General features: G+C 42.9%; 1 protein-coding gene across 1 annotated transcript in view; it reads left to right on the forward strand.

Moving 5' to 3' along the window:
- The window catches only part of LOC110165236 (neuroligin-4, X-linked-like), a 190,062-nt gene that overhangs the window by 109,090 nt on the left and 61,644 nt on the right, over positions 1 to 19,328 (forward strand). Inside the window, exons 7-8 of the mRNA XM_055150639.1 lie at positions 565 to 778; positions 11,472 to 11,596. Coding sequence (XP_055006614.1) covers positions 565 to 778; positions 11,472 to 11,596 — 339 coding nt within the window. The remainder of the gene's footprint in view (positions 1 to 564; positions 779 to 11,471; positions 11,597 to 19,328) is intronic.

Below are 19,328 nucleotides of genomic sequence, written 5' to 3' on the forward strand. Positions count from 1 at the left end.
GAGAACTTTACTTTATGCAGAACAGAAATCGCTTTGGAAATTTTGCCTTTACATGAGACAAACTCCAGTTTAGAGTTTCATCAATCATGACTCCCAAAAATCTGGTTTTGTTTACTTTTTTAATCTGTATCCTTCGCAGGACTAAACCAAGAGACAAATATGCACGGATTTCTTTCCTTTGCACATGAATATTTCTGAAAACTTTCTTACTCCAGACAGTAAACACAGAGTTCTTTCCTCGTTTCCCACCGTAGTCACAGTGAAGCCGAGTGCTACAAACACTTCGTCATATTTCCTCATCTTCGGTTTCTCCATCTTTCTCTGCCTTTCTTTTCATCCCTGTTCCATGGCGTTACTTCAGGATTTATTCACTGCACTTCATCTCCTGCTCTGTCAAAAAAAAACAACAACACTATACCGCCAACTAGTGTAGTGGATGTGCAATTACACTTTACTTGAGTACAGCAAAAAAAAAAGCCTGTTCCTGGAGGTGGAGAAGAACTGGACTATGTGATGTTTTTGAAGTTTTTATAAAGTCTGGCTCTTCTGTGATGTTCTCGTCAGGTTCATGTACACAGACTGGGCGGACAGAGACAACTCAGAGACCCGGAGGAAAACGCTGGTGGCGCTGTTCACGGATCACCAGTGGGTGGCGCCGGCGGTGGCCACGGCAGACCTGCACGCCCAGTACGGCTCGCCCACTTACTTCTACTCCTTCTACCACCACTGCCAGAGCGACGCCACCCCGCCCTGGGCCGACTCCGCGCACGGAGACGAGGTAATAGCACGACAACACCGCCGCTACGTCACGCCAACCCAACACCACCACAACAACACCGCCACTACGCCACCACAACACCACCACAACACCACAACACCACCGCCACGCCACTGCCACATCACCACACCTCCACCACCACAACACTACGCCAACACCATCACAACACCACCACAACACCGCACCATCACACCACCAGGCCAACATCACACCACACACCAACGCCAGTACCACCCTGTATCCTGGTTATGTCCCTGCCAGTGTGTCCTTGTATTTCCGGTTGTGTCCCCGGTTGTATCCTGTGTTGTATGTCCTGGTTGTGTATGTTGTATCCCTGTATCCTGGTTGTATCCTGGCTGTATTCCGGTTGTGTTTGGTTGTGTCCCCTGTATTCGTTGTTGTATCCCGGTTGTGTCCCGGTTGTCCTGGTTGTATTCCTGGTGTATCCTGTTGTGTCCCTTGGTTTTGTCCCAGTTTGTATTTTCCAGTTGGTTTGTATCCGCCTGTATCCTGGTTATGTCCCAGTTGTGTCTCAGTTGTGTCCTGGTATGCCTCCAGGTTGTATGTCCTGTATCCTGGTATTGTGTATCCTGGTTTGTTGTCTCCTGTCAGTTGTCTGTGTGTCCTGGTCTTTGGCTGTCCCTGTTGTAATCCCCTGTTGTATTGTATGTTGTGTCCCAGTTGTGTCCTGGTTGTATCCTGGCTGTATTCCTGTATTCCGGTTGTATCCCGTGTCCCTGTGGTTGTATCCCGTTGTGTCCAGTTGCTGTTGTATCCCGGTTGTATTTCCCAGTTGTATCCCTGGTTGTATGTTGTGTCCTTGTTGTATTCCGGTTGTGTCTCGATTGTGTCCCAATCGTGTCCTAGTTGTGTCCCAGGTTTTGTCCTGGTTGTATCCTGACTGTATTCCCGTTGTATCCCGGTTGTGTCTCAGTTGTATCCCGGTTTTGTTCCGGGTTTTGTCCTGGCTGTATCCCGGCTGTATTCCGGTTCTGTCCCAGTTGTGACCCAGATGTATTCTGATTGTGTCCTGGATGTGTGTGTGTAGTATATGTGTAGTACATGTAGTATACGTGTGTAGTATATGTGTAGTACATATAGTAGTATACATGTGTAGTATATGTGTAGTACATGTAGTATACGTGTGTAGTATATGTGTAGTACATGTAGTATACGTGTGTAGTATATGTGTAGTACATGTAGTATACGTGTGTAGTATATGTGTAGTACATGTAGTATACGTGTGTAGTATATGTGTAGTACATGTAGTATACGTGTGTAGTATATGTGTAGTACATGTAGTATACGTGTGTAGTATATGTGTAGTACATGTAGTATACGTGTGTAGTATGTGTGTAATTTAGGTGTGTAGTACATGTGTGTATTGTTCAGAATAGTGCAGTGTGTATCGTGGGAATCGTGTCTGTATCCGTGTGTGAAAGGGGTCGCGGGCGTGTGCGAGAATAACATGTTTACAAAAGTGTGCGTCGGAAATGGAGCTGACGTCCCGAGAAAAGCGCTGAGTCATGCCGAGGCGCGGCGCTCCAACTTTCTCATCTGTTTAATCAAACCGAGAGGAATTTACGAGAGTGCAGGTTTCACTCCGAACTCTGATGACGAAATGAATTTATGACCAAATGTGTCGTCAGCTCATGAACCTGCGCTTACGGGGACCGGGGTGGGGGGGTGTGTGTGTATATTCATGACACAGTGGGGACCGGAATGTGTTTACACTTTAAAGCAGAAGAGGGACCGAGTTTTTATTTTGTGAGTCTCAAGTAAGTCTCAAGTCTTTGACCTCAAGTTCAGGTCACGTTCCAAGTCGAGTCTCGAGTCACTGGTCCATAAGTCCAAGTCAAGTCCAAGTCAAGTCCAAGTCGTCATTTCAAGTTTTTAAACCAAAGTACCTTAGATTTTTGCAATTTATGACTTTTAAACTGAATTGTACTTAAAAAATCATGGAGTATTTCTGTAAAAGTTGTAGAAATGCAAATTTTTCCTTTTTAAATGTTTTGACAAGATCTTTGTGTGAATCATTAACACTGTTGGACAAGTGACTTTCAAACTGTAAAGTGTTTTTTATTTATGACGTGTTTCTGTCATTTCAAAGTGATTTGTTTCATTACAATATTACTGTGTTTAAAATGTAAAACATTACACGGCTATTACGGAACTTTTAAGTTACTCTCGCCAAAATAACTGCGAAGATGTTGAACTTTTGCGCCATATACGGACTAAACCAGGACTAAACCAAAACTGAACCAGAACTGAACCAGGATTAAACCAGGACTGAACCAGGACTGAACCAGGACTGAACCAGGACTGAACCAGGACTAAACCAGGACTAAACCAGGACTGTCACCCAACAGTCTACACGGGCGCACCTCCGGCCCGACCCGACACTCAGAACCATAATGTTTTACCGCTGCTGATATCGCCGTGATTTTAGTGAATTTGTATGAAGAAAAACGATAAACTCACCACTTCAATCCAGGTTAAAAAAGCTTTGTAACGCGCGATACTCACATTTGTAGTAAAATATTACAGTTTTTTTCCCTGTAATGCCACTTTACTGTTACAACACAAAGCAACACATTACAGTAATTCTTTACTTTTATAACACGTTAATCCCAACACTGATCATTACGTCAGAAGAGAAATGCTGGTGCAGGTTCTGGGGTTCAGGGAGAAACCGTCCAGACCAGAGAGACATTTTAGTTTTAAACTGGTTTCTGATTTAAAGTGGCTGAGCTTTGTGTTAAATTTCACTGTGAGGATAAACAGATTATGCACCAGAGCAAGTTACAGGTCAGATCTGTGGAGAGGAGAGGGGTGGGATCATTTAGGTTAAGGTTAGGGTTTAGCGTAACCCGTTTACCGTATGCACTTAAAATCCTTTAATTTTCTCAAAAATCAACAGTGCACCGGTTGTGTTTCTGACCTCGAACTGATTTTCTGTGCTACACGACGCTCAAAAATCTGTCAAAATGTTTTAGTACGACTTTGGTAAACTACGAAGCCGCACCTCTTGATGGATTGTTGGTACGACCGAAGTCTGGAGCCTCACGTAGCGTTTTTTTTTTTTTTTTTTTTTTTTTCCAGAGCTTATAGTTTATGCCAAAGAGTCATTTGGTTTTAAGTTTAGTTTGCGTAAAACGTAAACAAATGTGTCAAAGCTGAATTAAACACATTATTACTCTGTGTATATTTGAGTCGTAGGAAATAAAAAAAAACAAAAACTTAAATGATCCTCCCACATTCACATTCATGAAACACAATCACCAAGACAGAGAGACAACGCCGGGCGAGTTACACCACGATCTGAACGCCTGTGTTGCACCGTGAAATAAACGACACAACTCACGCTCATTTTCGCTTTTAGGCAACTTTAATTTCAAATTTCGGTTCATTTATATTGTTTTTTTGTTTGTTTGTTTGTTTGTTTGTTTGTATTTCTGCCTCTTTTTAACAACTACAAATCAGTGCACTTTTCCCATGAGCCTTTGAGTCTCACATTCTTAAAGTAACAGTAAAGTAAAGACCCTCATTTTAGCAATTTAAATGAAATATGAATTTAGTCTTACGAATTTTATAACAGAAATATTGCATTGTAATTTTCAGGGCACTACACCTGAGCTAAGGATCAGTCTCAAGTTTGTTTCGCTTAATGTGCACCTTATAATCCAAAAAACACAGTAGTCTAAGGTTAAAGAGGACATATTGTGTAAAACTGATCATGGAACAGAGTTTGATCTGAGTCTGTATTTTGGATTATTGGGGGAAAAAAAAGGGACTGTGGTGTTCAGCAGCTTTAAAACACCAGATCCACCTGACACCGATCTGTCTGCTCAGGCTCAGTCTCCAGGAAATGTCTGCAGGTGAATGTAATGTCCCTACAACGTCTGGAACGCTCTGGTGTGTGTGTGTATGTGTGTGTGTGTGTGTGTGTGTGTGTGTGTGACTCGGGTGGATTGTGCAGATGTGGTTTGGAGTCGTTACAAAAGGCCCATGTGTTTTTGGAGCTGAGTCTAGACCGGAGTCAGACTCTGAGACTGTGAGATTGTGGGACGGGGCCGTTCTCAGGTCACACGTTCAACTCATTTGTGAAACTCAACCAGACACTTTTTCTGTTGTCGTTGTTTTTATTTTCGTAATTGAGGCGCGTTGTCTAACTTTTCTTTTCTGGTGGAGGCTCCGTCAAATACTTTTCTTCACGGAGATGTGATTGTTGTGGAGATGTGATTGTTGTTGTGGAGATGTGATTGTTGTTGTGGAGATGTGAGCACCACATGTTCTTCTGCTTTTTAGTGGAATGAACATAACAAGAATGAAAAAAAACAACTTTGCTTTTATTTGAGGGTTTTGTTTCGTTTTTTTTTTTTTTTTTGGCAGAAAGTTACAAACTTTGGGCATGAGCACGAGGCTCAGTGCAGCTGTCGCTCGATCTCGCTTTGCCGGCTCGAGGGTTTCGTCTCTCACTCTCTCTCAAGTCCAAGATTAGTCCAGATTTAGCCCTGGTTTAGTTCTGGTTTAGTCCTGGTTTAGTTCTGGTTTAGACCTGGTTTAGTTCTGGTTTAGACCTGGTTTAGTCCTGGTTTAGACCTGGTTTAGTCCTGGTTTAGACCTGGTTTAGTCCTGGTTTAGTCCTGGTTTAATCCTGGTTTAGTCCTGGTTTAGACCTGGTTTAGTTCTGGTTTAGACCTGGTTTAGTCCTGGTTTAGTCCTGGTTTAGACCTGGTTTAGACCTGGTTTAGTCCTGGTTTAGTCCTGGTTTAGTCCTGGTTTAGTTTAGACCTGGTTTAGACCTGGTTTAGACCTGGTTTAGTCCTGGTTTAGACCTGGTTTAGTCCTGGTTTAGACCTGGTTTAGTCCTGGTTTAGACCTGGTTTAGACCTGGTTTAGTCCTGGTTTAGACCTGGTTTAGTCCTGGTTTAGACCTGGTTTAGTTCTGGTTTAGACCTGGTTTAGTCCTGGTTTAGACCTGGTTTAGTCCTACCTGGTTTAGACCTGGTTTAGTTCTGGTTTAGTCCCGGTTTAGACCTGGTTTAGTCCCGGTTTAGACCTGGTTTAGTCCCGGTTTAGACCTGGTTTAGTCCCGGTTTAGACCTGGTTTAGTCCTGGTTTAGACCTGGTTTTTCTGGTTTAGACCTGGTTTAGTCCTGGTTTAGTCCTGGTTTAGTCCTGGTTCCGCTGCAGATCCAGTTTGCTCGTCGTTCGTTGTTAAAGTTCCTGGTGACACCAACTCAAAATCTGATTGGTTGAAGCGACAGTTTCATGGACGTTTATTTAGCGTTGGACTTTCAGAACAGATTGTGAAGGATTCAGACGCTTCTGTGACTTTGACTCTGCCCGGCAACAAGTGACGTCTGACATGTGATTGGTCAAATGTTTAATATGAAACTCCACGTGTGGAAGCAGCACAAACATCAGACAAACACTGAAAGTACGAGAACAGAACATTTGGAATGATTTAATAATAATATAATTAACATCAGTCTGTGATTCAGAGAGTTTTAAAGAACTCGCAGAACCTGACGCCCCGACACTGGTTTAATTCAGCTTTGACACATTTGTTTATGTTTTACACAAATTAAACTTAAAACCACATGACTCATTTACATAAACTAATGTGTGATAAAAACTGTTGTTTCTTGTGTCTGATGTGGTTCAGTTTGTGTTGGACTAAAGACACGACTCAGTGGAATATGAGAATATGAGGGAGGATGATGATGATGATGATGTGGTGTGTGTGTTCTTTTTTTTTTTTTTTTTTTTTTTTGAACACTTTATTTAAAGATTTTCAGTTTTATACAGAAGTATGTGGACAAACACTTTGAAACAATTTCAAACAAACATGACACATACAGATTAACCTCAAATAAGTGGAAAAACAAATGAAATATAAAACACAACAACAAAAAGAAAATAATACAAAATTAAATGAAACAGTATAATAAAAAATAAAATAAAAAATAAAAATTAGATATATAAAGTTAAAAAGGCCACATTAGACACACCACCACATTATTAATTGTACAATGTGCTCTCCCCACTCGTGTAAATGCTTTACACTCAACATATGCAGTAAAAGGTGCCCAAGTCTTATGGTTCGTACTTAGTGAACCGCGCAAACTATATTTCAAGTATTTAATTTGCAAACACATCATAACCTCCCTCACCCACTGAATAAAAGATGGAGGTTGTGCATCCTTCCACTTAATTAATATTAATCTTCAGGCCAAGAGAGATGAAAAAGCGACAGCATTTCTTTGATAAGATGTTAGGCACTTGCTGATCTGGAAGATCACCAAGACACAGCCTGTGATTGGGTTTGGATCAATTGTTCTGGTGCATATGTGAGAAAGCCTCAAAAATAGAACAAAACCCAATACCTGTTCAAAGCTGCACATGTTCTGTGTGTGTGTGTTGTGTGTGTGTGTGTGTGTGTGTGTGTGTGTGTGTGTGTGTGTGTGTGTGTGTGTGTGTGTGTGTGTGTTCTGTGTGTGTGTGTGTGTGTGTTCTGTGTGTGTGTGTGTGTTCTGTGTGTGTGTGTGTGTGTGTGTGTGTGTGTGTGTGTGTGTTCTGTGTGTGTGTGTGTGTGTGTTCTGTGTGTGTGTGTGTGTGTGTGTGTGTTCTGTGTGTGTGTGTTCTGTGTGTGTGTGTGTGTGTGTGTGTGTGTGTGTGTGTGTGTGTGTGTGTGTGTGTGTGTGTGTGTGTGTGTGTGTGTGTGTGTGTGTCGTGTGTGTGTGTGTGTGTGTGTGTGTGTGTTCTGTGTGTGTGTGTGTGTGTGTGTGTGTGTGTGTGTGTGTGTGTTGGTTCATGTTTTCACATATCAGACATTTGCAGGTTTTTCTTTATTTAACATCATTTCACTTTATTTCTTTTGCTTCTGTTGTGACTGAAGTGTGTTTGTGTTTTGGACACGTGTGACTTGACTTTCCGTCGCAGTGACCAGGACACAGTGTTTACATGAACCAGGACCAAACCAGGACCACCAACCCAAACCAGGAACCAGGACCAAACCTAAACCAGGACCAAACCAGGACCAAAACCAGGACACTGATGTAAACAAACTCACTGATGGAACAGAGTCTCCAAGGAACCAGAGACAAACATGAGACTGTGAGGACGAGACTCCAGGGTTTGTGTCAGACTCAGACTCGTCCTCACACTCACACACACACACACACACACACACACACACACACACACACACACACACACACACACACACACACACACACACACACACACACACACACACACACACACACACACACACACACACACACACACACACACACACACACACACACACACACACACACACACACACACACACACACACACACACACACACACACACACACACACACACACACACACACACACACACACACACACACACACACACACACACACACACACACACACACACACACACACACACACACACACACACACACACACACACACACACACACACACACACACACACACACACACACACACACACACACACACACACACACACACACACACACACACACATTCAGTTTGTTTATTAAAAACGAACGTGATCGACCAAATTCTTAATGATCAGTTATTGATTAGCGAGGAGAAAATTCAGTTTGTCGACTGGACAAACGTGAGTTTGGTGAAGACGTTTCGCAGCTCGTCCAAACTGCTTCTTCAGTTCTGTCAGACGCTGGTGACACTTCCTTATATCTGCAGGAGGAGCTAACTACACTGAAACTACTCTGGAACTAACACACACTTGTTTACAGTTTGTGTTTGTTAGTTCGTACAGGGTGTGGGTCTAATGAACAGAACAGTTCATGTCCATGATGGAGCTTCCACACCTCTGGTCCTGACCTGAATCCGTGTATCATTCGTTCATTCGTTTTTCAAAATAAAACCAAAAATAAGAAAACGAAAAAACAACAGTTTTCTTCGTTATTTGTCTCCAAAACCAAAATGAAAAAACGTTTTTAAATGAAGAATGGAAAAAACGGATAACGGCCCGTTTACGTGACGTCCGTGACTGCGATGCCGGACTTTTGCACCGGGTACGGACTGAACTAGGACTGATCCAGGTCCGGGACCAGAGCGCTACTGAGACTGGGACCAGACCGGAGGCTCAGAGCCCACGGCAGGGCCAGAGCTCGAAGCTGAGGCTCGGACCCCATGGAGGCTCGGAGTCAAAACTCTGGTCCCGGTCTGGTCCCGGTCTCAGTCCCGCTCTGGTCCCGGTCTGGTCCCGGTCTCAGTTCCGCTCTGGTCCCGCTCTGGTCTCGGACCTGGATCAGTCCTGGTTCAGTCCGTACCCGGTGCAAAAGTTCGGCATCACAGTCACAGAAGTCACGTAAATGGGAAACGGCCGTTATCCGTTTTTTCCATTCTTCATTTAAACACAAAATCGAAAACTGAAAAAACTAATCGTTATCCGTTTTTTCATTTTGGTTTTGGAGACAAATAACGAAGAAAACTGTTGTTTTTTCGTTTTCTTATTTTTGGTTTTATATTGAAAAACGAATGAACGAACGACACACGGATTGACCTGACTCCACCTGTTGTTCTTGTTTGTTTTGTTGGAGGTTGGAGGATGGACGTGTAAACAGGAGACAGATGGAGTCTGAGTTCATTTCTGTTTAGAGAAAGATTCTCTTTCTTAACAAAAACAGCTTCTTTCACTTCCCTGTCAAACCAGTTCTTTTCTCTGGATCAGATCTGTTCCTCTCTGTCCTCAAACGAGTGGCCCGTGGGTTTTAAGTGGAGATGAACATCAGACTGTGGTCCTGTGTTGTTCTCTCGTCTGTGTTGGTTCTTGTGTCTGTTTAGTTTCTCCAGTGTCACGTTCACTTCACTGAATGGAGTCGACCACATTGTTTTGTTTGTGTCTCTGTGTTTTGTCCTTTTGGGTTGGACCAGTTTCTGTCTTAGACTTATTGATTAGTCGACTAATCATGTCTGTCTCTAATTCTGGTGCTGTAAGGTTCTGGTCCAGACTGTGGGACTCGTCTCCAGATGTTGAGCTCGTCTTGGTCAGGATCAGGATCAGCCTTTTCTGGAAAATTAGACAGTTTGTTCATGTTTTCAGCTGAAAAACGTGCGACTTTTACTCTGGGAACTGAACCCAGAAGCTTCTATTTGGCTCCTAATGTGAATCTGCAAAGTGGCGTGTCTTTTTAATTTTATTTTTTTGCCAACGTGCACAAAATGTGAGTTGGAGGAAATGGAAATGAAGTCGTCTACGAGAGCGAAAAAACTGTGAAAATGTGGAGTATTGGAGAAAGAGAAGAAAACGTTTTCCACAGAGTCGTTTGTTTTAGTTTTGGTGATTTGAAACACTTTAAAAAAACTCATGAGGATAAAGAATAAAACAGAAAAACACGTGTCCTCAGAAAAAAAAAAAACCCACACAGATGAGAGTCTGGTTGAACTGTTTTGGTCCAGTCCTGGTCCAGACCGAGATCCAGACTCGAGTGTGAACCAAGATCAGATCAGAAAAGAAACGTCAGGAAATTGTCACTTGATATTAACTCTCTCTCTCTCTCTCTCTCCTCTGCCCCCATCCCCTCTTCTCTCTCTCCCTCTGTCTCTCACCTCTCTTTCCTCTCCCTCTCTCCTCTCCCTTCATCTCTCTCTTTACCCTCTTTCCCTCCCTCCCACCTTCTCTCTCTCTCTCTCTCTCTCCCTCCCTCTGTCTCACTCCCTCTCTCTTTCTCCTCTCCCTTCTCTCCTTCCCTCTCTCTCCTTTCCCTCATCTCTCTCTCTTCTCTCCCTCCTTCTCTCTTCTGTCTCTCTCTCCCTCCTCCTCTCTCTCTCTCCCTCTCTCTTCTCTCTCTTCCCTCCTTCTCTCTCTCTTTTTACCCTCTTCCCCTCCCTCCCCCTCTCTTCCTTCATCTCTCTCTCTCTCTCTCCCTCTATACTCCTTCCCTTGCCCTCTCTCTCTTCCCCTTCATCTCATTCCTTCCTCCTCTCCCTCTTTTCATCCCTCTCTATCCCTTCATCTTCTCTCCTCTCCTTCCTCTTCTCCTTCTCCTCCCTCCTTCCTTCCCCCTCCCTCCATCTCCCTCCCTCCCTCCCTGTCCTCCTCCTTCCTTCCCTCCTCCTTCTCTCTCTCTCTCTTCTCCCTCTCTCTCTCTCTCTCTCCTCCTCCTCTCTCTCCTCTCTCCCTCCTTTCTCTCTCTCTCTCTCTCCTCTCTCTCTTCTCTCTCTCTCCCCCCTCTCTCTCTCTCTCTCTCTCCCCCTCTCTCTCTCTTCTCTCTCTCTCGTCTCTCTCCTTCCTCCCTCTCTCTTCTCTCTCTCGCTCCCTCCTTCTTTCTCTTTTTACCCTCTTCCCCTCCCTCCCTCTCTCTTCCTTCATCTCTCTCTCTCTCTCTCTCTCTCTCTCTCTCTCTCTCTCTCCTCTCTCTCTCTCTCTCTCTCTTCCCTCTCTCTTCCTTCATCTCTCTCTCTCTCCCTCTATACTCCTTCCCTCACCCTCTCTCTCTTCCCCTTCATCTCATTCCTCCCACTCTCCCTCTTTTCCTCCCTCTCCTTCCCTCCTTCTCTCTCTCTCTCTCTCTCCTCCTTCTCTCTCCTCTCTCTCTCTCTCTCTCTCTCTCTCTCTCTCTCTCTCTCTCCTCCTCCTCCTCTCTCTCTCTCCCTCTCTCCTCCCTCCTTCCTTCTCTCTCTCTCTCTTTCTCAGGTTCCGTACGTTTTTGGCGTTCCGATGGTCGGACCCACCGACCTCTTCAACTGTAATTTCTCCAAGAACGACGTGATGCTGAGCGCCGTCGTCATGACCTACTGGACCAACTTCGCCAAGACCGGGTAAGCTCCGCCTCCTCCTCCTCTTCATCCTCCTCTTCTTCACTCGTCCTCGATCCAAAACCCTCGTGACGTTCAGAACAAAACCTCGAGTTTCCCTGAGAACGTTTGAGACGACAGTTTGATGTTTCGATGGTCGATGTTGCTGTGTTGTTTGTTTTGGACGTGAACGGTCTGTGCTTCTCTCTGATTGGTCAATGCACCTGTCAATCACTCCCCTGGTCCAGATCCACCTGAATATAAACAGCATCATAACATATTTAGTGATGTGGAGTAACAGATTACATGTACCGGAGTTATGTAATCAGAGTACAAATGATGAGTAACTGTATTCAGTTACAGTTACTGTTTCAGTGAGTGGTAATTGGATTACAGTTACTTTGTTGAAATAAATGGATTAAACAGAGGGATTTTACTGTTTTCACATTTGGGGCGATGTTGTTTGTGTTCACTTTTTTTTTTTTTCTTTCTCTGCAATTTCCAGACAGGACTAAACCAGGACTAAACCAGGACTAAACCAGGACTAAACCAGGTCTAAACCAGGTCTAAACCAGGTCTAAACAAGGTCTAAACCAGGTCTAAACCAGGTCTAAACCAGGACTAAACCAGGTCTATACCAGGTCTAAACCAGGTCTAAACAGGTCTAAACCAGGTCTAAACAGGTCTAAACCAGGTCTAAACCAGTCTAAACACAGGTCTAAACCAGATCTAAACCAGGTCTAAACCAGGTCTAAACCAGGTCTAAACCAGGTCTAAACCAGGTCTAAACCAAGTCTAAACACAGGTCTAAACCAGATCTAAACCAGGTCTAAACACAGGTCTAAACCAGGTCTAAACCAGGTCTAAACCAGGTCTAAACACAGGTCTAAACCAGATCTAAACACAGGTCTAAACCAGGTCTAAACCAGGTCTAAACCAGGTCTAAACCAGGTCTAAACCAGGTCTAAACCAGGTCTAAACACAGGTCTAAACCAGATCTAAACCAGGTCTAAACCAGGTCTAACAGTCTAAACCAGGTCTAACCAGGTCTAAACCAGGTCTAAACACAGGTCTAAACCAAGTCTAAACAGGTCTAAACCAGGTCTCTAAACCAGGTCTAAACAGGTCTAAACCAGGTCTAAAACCAGGTCTAAACCAGGTCTAAACCAGGTCTAAAACAGGTCTAAACCAGTCTAGTCTAACACAGGTCTAAACCAGTCTAAACCAGGTAAACCAGTCTAAACCAGTCTAAACCAGGTCTAAACCAGGTCTAACCCACGTCTAAACCAGGTCTAAACCAGGTCTAAACCAAGGTCTAAACCAGGTCTAAACCAGGTCTAAACCAGGTCTAAACCAGGTCTAAACCAGGTCTAAACCAGGTCTAAACCAGGTCTAAACCAGGTCTAAACCAGGTCTAAACCAGGTCTAAACCAGGTCTAAACCAGATCTAAACCAGGTCTAAACCGGTCGTCGTTATGTTCTGATCAGGTATCGGATAAATAATATACTTATATAACCAGTGTTGTGAAGTTTACTTTTAAAATGTAATCCCCTACAGATTACAGATTACACACACCAAAATGTAGTTTGTAACAGAATCCATTAAATTACTTAAAGTGAGTAATGTAATCTGATTACTTTGGATTACTTGATTTGCTGTAGAGAAACAAAGACTTGATATTTTCACATAAGAAGTTTTGTCTGATAAAAAACAATGAAAAACCCAGACTTTATTGAACCAAATTAAAAATATTATTGATAGAAAACGAAGAAACACACAGCAGGATTTAGTCCTGTTAAATCCTGTTTTAGTCCTGGTTTAGTCCTGGTTTTAATCCTGCTTTAGTCCTGGTTTAGTCCTGGTTTATTCCTGGTTTAGATCTGGTTTTAGACCTGGTTTAGTCCAACAAGGTAAATACACTTTACTGCATTGTCTTTAAAAAGAACCTAAGAAGTTAAAGTTACTGGTTTAGTCCTGATTTAGTCCTGTTTTAGACCTGGTTTTTAGACCTGGTTTAGACCTGGTTTAGACCTGGTTTTAAACCTGGTTTAGACCTGGTTTAGACCTGGTTTAGACCTGGTTTGAGTGGAATTACTGAGGAAAAAAAAAAAAAAAAAAGGGATTTAGCCCAAAATGTGAAAACAGGAAACTCCCTCTGTGTAATCTATTTATTCCAACAAAGTAACTGTAATCCAATTACCACTCATTGAAACAGTAACTGTAACTGAATACAGTTACTCATCATTTGTACTCTGATTACACAACTCCGGTACATGTAATCTGTTACTCCACATCACTGCCGACGAGTCAGTTACACTAGAAACGTAGGGAGTTTGATTGACGACCTGACAGCCAATAGAAAATGAGGGAGCCTCGTTTTCTATTGGCTGATGTTTCCCTGGACTCAACACGTCCACAGTTGATATTTTCATTTTTTTTTTTTTTTATCATCATAATTACAAAGCTGCTGCGTCTCTGTAATGATATTTTAAACTTTCACTGACAATTTGAAAAAAAACAAAAAATCCTCCAGACAACCTTTAAGACGACGGTAAACGTTTGGTGTCTGAAAACCACTTTTATTTTAGAAAATGTCCCACGAACGATTATTTTCTCCCTTTTGATGGCGTTAAACGATCTTGTTGGCGGCCTCGCTCCCTCCCCGCGCTGCTGCTGCCGTTTCTAAAAGTGCTGTAGCTCGGGGCGTAAATGCAGAGCGAGCGTTCCCGCGGTCCCCGGGGACAGATGAGCGGAGAACCGGGTCAGAAACACAACGCAGCTTCATCGCCTGAGCTGCACCAAAAACACTTTCTGCGCTCGTGGCTCGGAGAAGAAGAAAACAAAACTCCACAAAACGGTGAAAAGATCCTGGAGTTAAACGCAGAAGAACACGATATAGATCTGTATCGACTGGAGCTGGAGGCACTGCTCTGTCTGAAACTCTGTCACGGTCCTGGATTAAACAGAATTAACTCCTGTGAGGTTTTATACATTTTTAAAAGTTAATTTCTGTTCAATTTGTTGTTTATTTATTTGGTTTATTTAACAGAAACACTGCACATTATTCAACTTTTGTCCAGGTTTGGTTTAGTCCAGGTTTAGTCCAGGTTTAGTCCAGGTTTAGTTCAGGTTTAGTCCAAGTTTAATCCAGGTTTAGTCCAGGTTTAGTCCAGGTTCAGACCAGGTTTAGTCCAGGTTTAGACCAAGTTTAGTCCAGGTTTAGACCAAGTTTAGTCCAGGTTTAGTCCAGGTTTAGTTCAGGTTTAGTCCAGGTTTAGTCCAGGTTTAGTCCAGGTTCAGACCAGGTTTAGTCCAAGTTTAGTCCAGGTTTAGTCCAAGTTTAATCCAGGTTTAGTCCAGGTTTAGTCCAGGTTCAGACCAGGTTTAGTCCAGGTTTAGACCAAGTTTAGACCAAGTTTAGTCCAGGTTTAGTCCAGGTTTAGTTTCAGGTTTAGTTCAGGTTTAGTCCAGGTTTAGTCCAGGTTTAGTCCAGGTTCAGACCAGGTTTAGTCCAAGTTTAGTCCAGGTTTAGTCCAGGTTCAGACCAGGTTTAGTCCAGGTTTATTCCAGGTTTAGTCCAGGTTTAGACCACGTTTAGACCATCTTTAGACCAGGTTCAGTCCAGGTTTAGTCCAAATTTAGTCCAGGTTTAGTCCAAATTTAGTCCAGGTTCAGTCCAGGTTCAGTCCAGGTTCAGTCCAGGTTTAGTTCAGGTTTAGTCCAGGTTTAGTCCAGGTTTAGACCAAGTTTAGTCCAGGTTTAGTCCAGGTTTAGTCCAGGTTTTATTCCAGTTTAGTCCAGGTTTAGACCACGTTTAGACCATCTTTAGACCAGGTTTAGACCAGGTTCAGTCCAGGTTTAGTCCAAATTTAGTCCAAATTTCCAAATTTTAGTCCAAATTCAGTCCAGGTTCTGTCCAGTTTTAGTCCAGGTTTAAACCAGGTTCAGTCCAGGTTTAGTTCAGGTTCAGTCCAGGTTTAGTCCAGGTTTAGAAAGTTTAGTCCAGGTTTCAGTCCAGGTTTACTCTAATTTTCCATCATTCTCAAAGACGACGACAGACAGACCCGCGTTTAGAAACACACTGTATTTATAAAAGATCTGGTTTCTTTCCGTCCTTTATTAATATTTATGGGGTGTGTATTTGTCTACATTTTCTTTGCAGTATTGTGGAGATTTGTGTTATTTTTTGTTGTGTTCTGATCAGATTTGAGCTGTAAACGTCGAGTGAGCCGCTCGTTCGTCTGATTATTGCTTCTGATTATTGCTCTGAGTCTGTTTACACAATTGCTGCTTTACGGTTCTTTTGACGGAGGAATAAAGTAGTTTCAATATTCTCGTTTATCGTTTTCTTCCTCCGCAGCGTTGTATCGTGACAGGCCGACTTTTACTCTCTCGTTTTATTGCTCTGTGCTTAAATTACCCCTCGAGGACAAACGGAGTGATTTAGTTTTTGAGTCGGGAGCAGAGACGGAGCCGCGGTGACTCCGTGACACGAACTCCGCCGGTGGCACTCGGCTCGGCCTGTCAATCAAACCGCAGGAATAAAGCAGCTACAGCAGCGCCGTGTTTATGTTTTAAAAGGAACGCTGCCCGGAATGTTCCACAGTGTGACATTAAACAGATCTACTTCATGTTTATTCAATTACAAATGGTTTTATGGCTCAAAAATACTGAGAAAAACAAACATTCTGAATGTGAGCGGGGCTAACCTCTCCACAGATCTGAACTGGAACTTGATAGATAGATAGAAAGGTTTAATGCCGTACTGTGGAACATTCCAAAACAACAACATCTCCATAGAGAAAAGCAGGTAGAATAAGTCACTATAATAATTGTGAGGTCAAAATAAAAGAAAAACTCAAACAAAAGTGTCAGTGCAGCTCAAAAGGTCGAGTCAGATCTGTGTTTCAGGGCAGTGTGAGGAGACTAACGTCCCTCAGGACAAAAGTGTCCCTCCTCTGTGTCCGGCAGCGTCACAGCAGCCTGCAGGGGGCGCCAGGTGAGCTCCTGACATGCAAAAGGAAAAAAAAAACTGGTCTTTATAAATACAGTCTGTTCATAAACGCGGCGATTGTCTGATGAGCTCGGTTTGAGTCGAGAAAAGGTCTAATACACCCACCAAGGCAAAAAAAGAAGTCATTTTGATTTTTTAAATTGTGTAAACATTTAATTTGTGTTGTTTCTTACATCTGACAAGTGTATATTTTCTAAAGTTCTCTCATTTAAAGCTGCATTGAGTAACTTTTTGGTTGGGGGTCCATCTCCTGCTTGTTTCTATGGATACGTCATTGACATTAAAAAGATTTGCTTTACATTTATTTACTTACAAGTGGTTTTACAGCTCAAAAATTCCTCGAAAAAACAGACATCCTGACTGTGAGCGAGGTCGCCTCTCCACAGATCTGACCTGGAACTTGGTCTGGTTTGGTCTCTGTGAAGATAGAAAGGTTTAAACCAGTGGTGCTCAATACGTCGATCTCGATCTACCAGTCGATGGCCAAGGTCGTGTGGGTAGATCGCCGTGTCTCGTCTCGGACTCGTGTTTGGACTCGGTCTTGTCTCTCACTCGAGGTCTGACACTCAACAAGTGTGATCATATTTCATTGCGGCCGCTGCTGTTGGTAATAAACTTGTAGCGGGTGCAGGTAGCGGTGTGGGCGTCAGTGCAGCCTGTGCGCTCATTGAAACCCGCGTGACGGCGGGACTCTACGGCGCATCACGCTCACACAGCTATGCACGGCTCGTCTGCGACAGCGTGTGCCCTCGTGTACCAGCGTGCATCACAGGGCAGGTTCAACTTCCTAAACATCCTACCTGTCCACCTGCCTCACGTCAGCACGCCGCCCCTCGCCTTTTCACGCTCTCGCTCCTTCCTGCGTACAGCCAACACAAGCCCCTCCCACAGTGCGGCTGATTAGAAGAACAAGACCAAACGTGAAGCAAAAACCAGTCTAAATTTGTGTTCCAGTGTTGGCACAAAGCAGGTCTACAGCATAGAGCGGATCTACAGAACAGACCTACTGCCACATTTGGCTGAAGTTTGTCTAACAAAAGTGACAAATGCATCTGTGTTTGTCACGATGTGCGTTTGGTTTGGTAAACGTGCAGAGGCTGGTAAATATCACTGCAAAACCACACAAAAGAATGAAACTCCAGTTTGGAACTTTAAAAAACAGGTTTAAAAATCTTCCTTCACTTTTTTCACAGTTTTGTGTAAAGTGTCAGAGGAAGTTCTCTTAAAGAAGAGGTTCTCAAACTGTGGGGGAGGGTCCAAAAAAGGGACACAGAGTGTTTCAGTGCAGTTTGTTTGACTTTGTATTAGGTCGATCATTTTGACTTGGTCATTTTGTAAGTAGGTCACATGATGAAAAAGTGTGAACACCTCTGGTTTAAAGCCACACTGTGGAACATTCAAGACAAAGGAACAACCATAAACTCCATGGAGAAAAGTGACAGATCCTTGTATTTTCATGTTTTAAGTACAAAAAAAATGTTGTTTGTCGAGTGAAATTTACTCAAATCATGATCAAACTTTCCACAGTTCCACACCTTGACTGCATCCACCAGGGGGCGCTGTCACAAACCTCGGTCAGGCGTCCGTGTGGAGTAAAACGTCAGATTTGAGAAACGTTTGTGAGGCGACGCTCACGGCTCCAGATGAACTTTCCACTCTGACATGTTTGAGAATCAGAGCTCACGGACGCAGCTCCAGCGCTAATGACGCTTTATGTTTCACATCGAGGAAAAACACGAAAGGTTTAAAGGTTTAGAGTCTGTCACCTGTTTGATTCTGTGTAGATCCCATTACTCTGCTTCAAATGTTCCACAGTGTGACTTTAAACAGCTCGACTTTACATTTATTCAATTACAGGTGGTTTTAAAGCTCAAAAATACCTCGAAAAACATTCTGACTCTGAGCTGGGTTCACGAAAATCACGGTTCGGTACGAATTTTGGTTTTGACATCACGGTTTGGTACATTTTCGGTGCAAATGCAAAACCATTTTCTTGTCGTTTGTGTTTTTTATTAAACCAACAGACGGGAAAATAAAATCAACGCAAAGTGCTGCTTGGTAAAACTAATAAGTGAAATAAAATATTCTCAACTAAGCAACAAATGTAATGTAAAATATTCGTTTTTCCCCTGTAATTCCACATTACTGCGTTACAGCAAAAAGCAACGCAGCACAGGAACTCTTTAGTTTTATAACTCGTTTCTCTCAGCACTGGTGTAACAGTTCACAAAAATCAAACACAGACCTTAGAGAAGTGTTTAGAGAAATGCATTTAATAAGCAGGATTCATAAAATGTGCAAATGCAAAGAAAATAAACAAATAAATAAATAAAAACTTGTATAATTCCATTAAAATCGAACATTAAAACCGTACTTTGAAACATTTTCCACGGTGACTGAGCAGTTTTATGCCATTCTGTGTTAGATTAAAGCCAAACGAACAATATTTCCATGGAAACAAGCAGAAAGAGGCGTTCTTCCCGACCAAATAAGAGTCAGGTGTGTGGAGACGCGAGCCTCAGTACATATCTCGGTTTTGAGGTCACGGCTCGTTTATTTTCGGTTCAGTTTGGGAACAAAATGCAAAACCATTTACTTATTGTTTATTTGTGTTTTTATTAAACCAATAATTAGTTTAAACATTTTACAAACGGGAAAATAAAATAAATGCAAAGTGCAGCTTGGTAAAACTAATAAACGGAATTAAATATTCTCAAATAAGCAACAACGGAGATTCTGTG

The sequence above is a fragment of the Boleophthalmus pectinirostris genome, unplaced genomic scaffold (genome assembly GCF_026225935.1).
Source record: "Boleophthalmus pectinirostris isolate CB_2022bp ecotype Guang Dong unplaced genomic scaffold, ASM2622593v1 HiC_scaffold_1, whole genome shotgun sequence".
Lineage (NCBI taxonomy): Eukaryota > Metazoa > Chordata > Actinopteri > Gobiiformes > Gobiidae > Boleophthalmus > Boleophthalmus pectinirostris.